Source organism: Apis laboriosa, unplaced genomic scaffold (genome assembly GCF_014066325.1).
Source record: "Apis laboriosa isolate Shangri-la unplaced genomic scaffold, ASM1406632v1 scaffold5_cov152, whole genome shotgun sequence".
Classification (NCBI taxonomy): Eukaryota; Metazoa; Arthropoda; class Insecta; order Hymenoptera; family Apidae; genus Apis; species Apis laboriosa.
In genome coordinates this window covers 1,162,449-1,171,190 of record NW_025223857.1, presented here as the reverse complement: position 1 = coordinate 1,171,190, position 8,742 = coordinate 1,162,449, and the positions used below count along the sequence as shown (strand labels likewise).

The following is an 8,742-nucleotide window of genomic DNA, read 5'->3' as shown; positions in this document are numbered from 1 at the left end:
TATATTTTTGCAATTTATTTTGCAATTTATTTATATAATTAATGTAACTGATTTTGAATAACTATTACTAAAAACCTAAACAACGTATGAAATTTTATACATAGTTTTTATTTAAGGATACTAATATGTGGCTATATACAGTGTATGGATGCGCTGAACCACGAATCAAGTTCAACTCTGTTTTGACAATATGATACGTCTAGAAATTAACCTCAAAAGACGGTTTAGACGTTTGAAAGAATGATTGAATTTCTCTTTGAATATCATTTCCACATTTGTTCTATTTTTTTTTTTTTTTTTTTTTTTGCTGTGTTTAGAAATTGGTACAAATTTACAATGCTTCGATCATTGATTACGTAATATACATGTAAGTAATTTCGCGGTCACCCTCCAGATTACAACGCCAATTATTATGCAGCGTTCTAAAAGGAGATCCAAATGTGTCTGTTGTATACAAAAAACCACATGAATGATTTTATGAATGATTCATTAAATTTATATCCGTATACAAGTATAAAAGTGGTCGATTTAAATAAAAAAATTAGAATTATGCGCATGATATTAATCGTCCAATTCCTTTTTAGCACTTTTGTGATACAGTTAACACTATCCATTTTTTAAATCAACTTACAAATAGTATTTTTATTCAAAAAAATTTAAATATTGTGGATTGTATTGATTTATAAAAAAAAAAAAAATAGCTGCATTATTCCTTAAATAATTAACGAAAAAAATGTATAAATTCAGCAAATTAATCTCAAGAGCATTCACGTATTTTATAACATCCATTATGAATTTCATTATCTACAATATTAATAACAATATTAATACGTTTAATATTCGAGATTGATTTGCGATTTTTTTAATATTTTCCTACCAAAAAAACAAAAAAGTCAAATAAAATTTATATACAAAGGAGCATGTACAAATCGTACACTCGCGTATTTTAACATAATAAAATTAGAATCTTTATAAATCAACGTAAACTAATGAATTTTTTCATTAGTAATAAAAAAATATGTTAATTTAAAAAAAAATAATAAAAAGATGCCAAACATACAAATTTACAATTATTACCACACGGAACAAGACCACAAAATAAATGAAAGAAATATTTTAATAGATACATACATTTTTTTATAATCAATCGTAGCAATTTTCCACCATTCAGTATTATATTCAGTATTATTTGTGATTTATAAAAAAAAAAATCACAATTTTCGAAATCCTAAAATCTGTTTTTCCCTTCTGTTTCTTTAAAATTACCGAGGGAAACCACGAAAAAGATTTAAAAAACAAACGATAATATTGCTAATAAAAATCGAAGGCCCATTGTAGCAAAATCGTGCGATAGTGAAATTCATTCGATTTCAATTTACAACTATTCTAAAGGCATTTTTTTTATATACAAAAGACATATGCGTCTCATTTTTAGCATCTTTTCATTGTTTGGCAATGTTTTTTTGTTTTTCCCCAAAAATGTTTACTACAAATTCTCTTATATTATAATCCTTAATGTGCTTTTTAAAAACATATTCGAGTATATACAAATTATATATACGTAATGCGTATCAGAACATTTTGGTATCGATATTCATATGAACACGGTTTTGTGATACCAATCTATTAGTTACATACACATGGAAAATACTCTGTAAATCCAGTCAAATAACCATTCATCGATTTCTGCATTGTTAAAAACGCATTATATAATTTCAAAAAAATCTTATTTATCCTCGTCCTCCTCCCTTCATTCTGTTCTGAATCAAGAATTCGTTGAAACGGTTGAACGACCAAAAAAATTCAATCACGAAAATAAATCATAAATTAATGGATCATATATTGAAAGCTCTTTGTATCTCTTCATATACTAAATAGATCCTTTTAACAAGTCGTCCAATCGAGTCGACGATGCTTATATTCCATCAAGCCAAAGTGACATAGGACGCGCTATATTCCAGACAAAGTGTCTATCTTCCAAGTCCAGGTTCATCCTTGCCGTGGTTCCTCATATGTGCCGCGAAGCTGTTTATCCGCATCGTCGTTGTCGTTATGGTCATGGTTTTGTTTCTTCATCGAACCAGACGTGACGAGAGGAGGGTGCTCCAGGCACAAGGCTCCCTTCTAGGTTTCCAATCCAGGTACTAGACTGTGAAAAGTCTGAATGTCGTGGAATGCCCTGCCGCAACTCTGATTATTATTTCTTTCAAATTTTGCCAAATCAAAATGTTCATCCAGCGATTGTAATTCCACTAAACGTTCCTCTAAAGTCTTTGTAGAGTCTGCGAATCTCGCAAAATCGCAGATTCTATCGGGATCAACTACATCCGAGGCCTCCATCATGCCTACGTCACTGGATCTAATAACGCTGGTTAATTGACTGCTAGCGCCATCTAGCTCGGTAGAAAACATGATAGAATTACAGCAACTATTTGTGGACGTGCTTGTACTGTTGCTCGTGGTTGTGTTCGCGGTACTGGTGCTAATGATCGTCGTTGTTGATCGGACGTCCACGGAACCTAAGCGATCCTCGGGATACACCAAGTGATGGTGATGAGGGGATTCAGGTTCCTGAATTTCGTCGATGTGAGAGAGTAATCGAGGAGTGGGAGGCAGAATATAGAAGTCACTAAATACATCATCCTGTAGATCGAGATCGTCATGCCTTTGACGTTTAGGACTGATTCCATCATTCCTCGTATCATCGCTTAATCTACGAAAATAATATATATATTTATTTTTGATAAAGTTGAACGTTATTTGGATTATTTTATTAAATTATGAATAAATTATCGGGAATAGACAACTTTATTCCCGAAGACATTACGCAATTTACATGCGACTTGCCACTAGTTGCGTAACCTATATTATGTAAAACGAATCTCTAGACGGTGAACGAGATCTGCCATCTGCCATCTTTTACTAAAACGCGGATGTTTGAACATTTTGAACATTTTTCGATCCTTTCGATATTCAATTCTCAAAAAATGCGATTGTATATATAGATTATGTACGAAAAAATATATGTAATTATAATTTAAATCAATTTAGCAAAGATCATTAAAATTAAATCTAATTAAAAAATTATGACACTTTCTTAAATATTTTTCCTTACCTTTTTCTTGAAGACGTTTCGTCGTCCGTTATTCCGACAATAAGATTGCTAGAAACATTATTTTCTTTGGTGGAGTCATTTAGATATGTGACAACCGGAAGTCCGTAATTTCTTGTCTTTTCGTCTCGGTTTTCACGTTGCAGTCGCCTGACAGCATTATTTATAAGAACCGATCTGCATAGACTAGCCTCCGGGTCTTCGATTCTCCTCAACTTGCCGGCTGAAATCTTTAGCAGGCGACGACGTTCTTCTCTCGCGCGGTATTTTGCAGAAATCATCGTTGGTCTACTCCTACGAATCACAAGATCTTCTTCCAATCTCATTTTAGCGTCTGAAACAAAGAAAAGAAGAAAAAAATTATTCATTTTTGAAATTTTATATTATCAATATTTAATAAATTAAATTAAATTAAATTTTCCAAAAAGAGTAAAATATTTCGTTTTAAAGAAATAAGCATGCGAATAAACATTAAAAAAATAGCAAATCAATTTTTTTTTAAATCTAGAACAAAGATCATGTTAAATGTTCTAGACAAGGAAAGGAAATGCAGACATAACGGTTTATCGAGAGACGGTAAAAAAGAAAACCATAGAAGCGATCTAGCGGTACGCAAGTATATATGTATTTATATGTTTACATAATGCATATTCCATACTAACAATTGGCCAAATTCTTTTAGTGTTCTTTTTTCTTCTTATATAGTAATCTGATTCCATCGAATATACATATATCTACTTTTATCATGTCATGAAGGAAGCACAACAACGAATTTCTATTCAAGAAATCTTTAAGCAAGAAACAAAGTTCAAGGAGAGGAACAATTTTATATTTACAAGGTTATGATTTATTTTGTTTGTTTTATTTAAACGAATTTGTTAACTGTTCGTTATCGAGGAACATTTTAAATTGTCGGTTATTTTTTTTTAACTCATTTGTATCTTGAATGCATCGAAAATGAGAACTATTACGAATGAAATAAAAAGAGAGGTTAAAAATTCTTTCTTACTATAACGCGAATTTTAATTCAAATTCGTTCACATAGAATCACACAATAAATAATTTTCATTTGAAAAAATTTAATAATTTACTTATAATAATCTCATAATTATCAATTAAAAATTATGAAAATTTATTTTCCTATTTGATGACTTTGAAATATAATTAAGCATGAATCTCAGATGTTCGATATAACTATAGAAATTAACGAGAATAAGAATGCGTTTATTAAGTGATAATGTATCCAACAAAGAATAAGAGCAATATCTTTGTAATTCTATTATTTATAATTGAAGCGACATTTAAGAAATAAAAAAAGTAATCATTGGATCATAATATCGATTGCAAAATTATTTGATACGAATATGTAATTTGCTTGCAAATTTCTCATCGATGATATTTTAATATTTACTACACTTAAATTACTAATATACTATACTCGATAGTTATTGTAAAAATGACACATATTAAACAGTTTAAGCAAATAAATGTTTGTGATCATTGTTATACTTTGTAATATTTCAATAATATTGTAAATAATATTTCATTATTGTAAAAAGAAAAAAAAAACAAGAGAATAATTTAATCGCTTCGTAACATTCGATTCTATACAATTAATACATAATTGCAAAAAAGATTTAATAGATTTATATGCACATGTTTTCTTTGGAACATACTTAGTTATCAAATGTTCTGATGATATTTTGTTGATAAAAAGAATATCAGAAATAACTATTTGTTTAATTATTTTGTATATCTAAATTTAAATTAAATTTGTATAAAAGTTCACAAGATGTCAATGATCGTATAAACTTCAAGTATGCGTAAGCGATTAAGAATGCGTAATATACTATTTATAGAGCATATATTTTTTATATATATATCAAAGTAACGAGTTTCTTTAAACGCAAATAATTGAAATTTCCAATATGAATGAATTTGGAATAAAAATGTAAAGATTCAAGAAAATTTCATAATGTAATGTAGATATAATACTTAAGTATTTTTATATTTGTAGAAAATATTTTGTATATTCTTTTGTATTTTAAAAATTTAAATAATCAAAACAAAATATAAAAAAATTGTAAATCAATTTTGCACATTAATAAAAAACATATAATTGATTTTAATTTCCTTATTCATTGAAATAATATATAAATCATATAAAGATATTGTATATAAAAGAAATATAATTAAAATTATATTTTAAAATAAATGTACTTAATAATTAATACTGATGTATTTATTTTATTAATTAAGTACTGAATATTGTACTTTTTTACAAAATATTTGTGATTTTTCACTTAATAATCTTTTTAATAGAATGATGAATCTGTTTTCAAGAGATTTCCGCGACTGACTACTTGAATCATACGTTCACAGAAATAATTCCGAAAATTACTTGTTCAACCAATAGATGGCTCCTCTGATACTTTCGTGGATTAATAAGATGGCCGTTATATTGTCGATAGAGGAATTTCCGGCAATCTTGATCGTGAAAAATTATATATTTTGTATTGCGTGACACTTATTAATTATAATAAGTATATAATAACGATCTTATTATTTCATTACTAAATGATAATTAAAAGAACATTTATTACAACAAAATCAATTGAATTTTTTATTGCCTTATAAATTAAAAAATTATTTTCACGATTTCTCATCATAAAAAAAATTCCTTGACGATTTCTAATAAGATCTAATATGAATACGAGAATTAAATATAAATAATATTTAATAATTATTTCAAGATTATTTAATTAAGTCTTTACAGAAAATGAAAAGGACTAATGCTATACAGAAACACGATTTTACGCTCTAAGTGCACCTAAGCTAACTTTCTCTGTAAAGAAAAAAAACCACCATGGATACACGTTACCTAACCTGTAAAGTCTGTTATAAAGTTGCTGACTCGTGTGCCTCATCCTCTCTCTTCTCTTACCTGTAAATTTACTTGCATATATGTATACATTCTTCTCTATTTTCTCACACATCGTATTTTTTTTTCCCCTTCTACATTTTTTTCGATATAATTATTTAAAACAACATAAGTATCAATAAATTAAATTGAAATAATAAAATTTGCTAATTATGAGTTAATTATTAAGTTAATTAAATTAACATATGTTTATCAAAATATAATATGAATCTGTAAAAATCTAAAATATATGAGAAGATGTATGAATTGAATTAAAATTCAATTCATTAATTTCTAATGTCACAAATTTCAATCAAAATATTTAAAGATTAATTTTAAAGATCAAGTATTAACTTCTAATTTCCAATTTTATTAGATATAATCCAATCTTAATAAAAATCATTTTAAAAAGTAAGCTATTTTTAAAAGTATGCTTTAATTTTCATCAGACTAATACAGTGTTTGGCAATTAAACGGAGCTTTGACCTCGACCGGAATTAGATCTATTTAAACGCATCATTTTAAAACATTGATATACTTAATCTTTTGAGAATCACTGCTTCCTCTCAATCATATTATTTCAATTTTCTTTGATTCTATCTTTTATTCTATTCAATTTGCTTTTATTCTATCTTTTTTTATAGAAGCATAATAACTTTAGAAAAAGAATTATCGAAACCGTTTTTAGTAACGGAATTTCTTCGATTGTTATCAAAGTTTTGAAAATAAAGGACAAAAATACAATATATAAACAGAGCAGAGATATGAAGAGAACCTCCATATTGAACCGTTCAAAGTAGAAAGCGGTGTATAGGGACGGTCGAGTCAGACACTATTGCTGCCTATATCTATTCCCTGCAGAGGCCTTGAAAGGAATGCGGTTAAAAAGAAATCATCGAACACTTTTACACATTTATAAATAAACGCGAACACTGAACCAGAGAGTGTACATCAATACTTAATCATTTAATCATTAAACATCATTGATGTACATGATACTTATCGTCCGCTTCGGCTCGTTTGCGTGAATTGTTAAGATTATCATCGCTCACTTTATTTTTTCCTCACAATGGGTCACTATAGTGCGAGCACACATGTGTCTGTTTTTTCCATAAATAAAATAATTACAAAATATATCTTTGATGAGTATTTTTCCACTCCTATGAGATATGATGTAATTACACAAATAAGAATTAGTTAGTAATTACTTAATAATCTTCTAAATTTTAATTAGTTAATTTGTTCAAGGGAATACGCTAAAAATATATTTTATATTTTTTTATGTATTTTATACTTTGTTACATTTATCAATTGCTAACATATGAAATGCATTCATTAAATGCTAATAAAGATTTAAAATTGGAACAAAACTTCGTTATAGATCGTTTTTATCATTTTTATACGCAAAATTTCATTTTATTGCTATATAAGAATGTAAGTTATTATTTTGAATATTCATGATAAAACTGATAATTAATAATTCCACAATAAAATTTTTTTAAATCATAATAGCGATATTTTCAATATGCAGTAATAATAAATACACAATCTTTATGATATATCAAAAAAAAAAGCAATACAGTTTAATAATATTGTAAATTTATAGTTGGAACTCACTTTCGAACTATGCAAAACTGTAATCAGGCGTATTAAACTTAGTACACTTTTCACATTCCTTCGTGTGACATGATTTAAAAAAAAAAAACTAAAAAAAAAAAAACACCAAAATATCAAGAATATTTGCAATCACTTGAAGATCACGAAAAAAATTTATTTCGTATAAAATTTTCGTTGTAAAAAATTAGAATAATTGATAACATAGAATATATGTTTCATACGAGATTCAGTCGGTGTCCGAAACTGAACTGAGTGTCACGCATATGTACGACGACGACAGACCGACGACAACAAAAGTGTTATCGGGTGTCGCGTGACGTCACGATTGGCCGTGTGACTACATATAGTATACGCATGCGTACAAGTCGATCGACGAACGTTATGTATAGATGTTACATATATTATATATCTGCATATAATGTTTGCAATCAAAAACATTCAATAACGAGTTATCATTTTTTTCTTTTTGTAAAATTATAAAATTATAGACAAAATATTTCTATTTATTTAGAAATATTAAAAAATATATTTCTTCATTAAGTATTTTCTTTTTTAATTATTTGTGCTTTGAAATAATATAATTATACACGTTAAAAATTAAATATTGTTTTTTTTATATTGATACAAAATTATTAACAATATTATTCAATATTGTTCGTTTTGTCTTTATTCGAATGCATCGGTGAGCATGTAATCGGAGATAGCGAACAGGTAGCGAACATGTATAAACACATACGTACTTTATACCCACGAACACGAATCTCTAAGGATTCTTGATGGAGCTCGTTAATTGTGCCAACGCAAGTACTTTTACTCAACTCGAATAATGAAACAGACGAGTTTCTTTCTTCGAAGAATCCACCAGTATACACACACATTTTCCACACATAGTATCGCTTTAAATTTCATCCGAATTAATATACTTTATTTAAATTGAGTCTTATATTTCATTTTGGTACGTATCTGAGTGTTAAATAATGCGATAGAAAAAAGATAACTTTAGATTTTACATCGAACAATCTTATGATCCAATAATACGAAATAAAAATATTGATTTCATTATTCAATTCGATAGAAATAATATTTTTGGGAG

General features: G+C 27.6%; 1 protein-coding gene across 4 annotated transcripts in view; it reads right to left on the bottom strand.

Moving 5' to 3' along the window:
- The window catches only part of LOC122717924, a 57,727-nt gene continuing 48,985 nt past the window's right edge, over positions 1 to 8,742 (bottom strand). For 3 of the 4 annotated variants that reach the window (XM_043942463.1, XM_043942460.1, XM_043942461.1), the window contains 2 exons: positions 3,116 to 3,446; positions 1 to 2,713 (listed from right to left, as the gene is read on the bottom strand). In XM_043942463.1, coding sequence (XP_043798398.1) covers positions 2,125 to 2,713; positions 3,116 to 3,438 — 912 coding nt within the window. In that variant the 5' untranslated portion in view covers positions 3,439 to 3,446 and the 3' untranslated portion in view covers positions 1 to 2,124. Of the gene's footprint in view, positions 2,714 to 3,115; positions 3,447 to 7,649; positions 7,926 to 8,742 lie in introns of those variants that run through there. The other variant, XM_043942462.1, reaches the window with a different exon arrangement.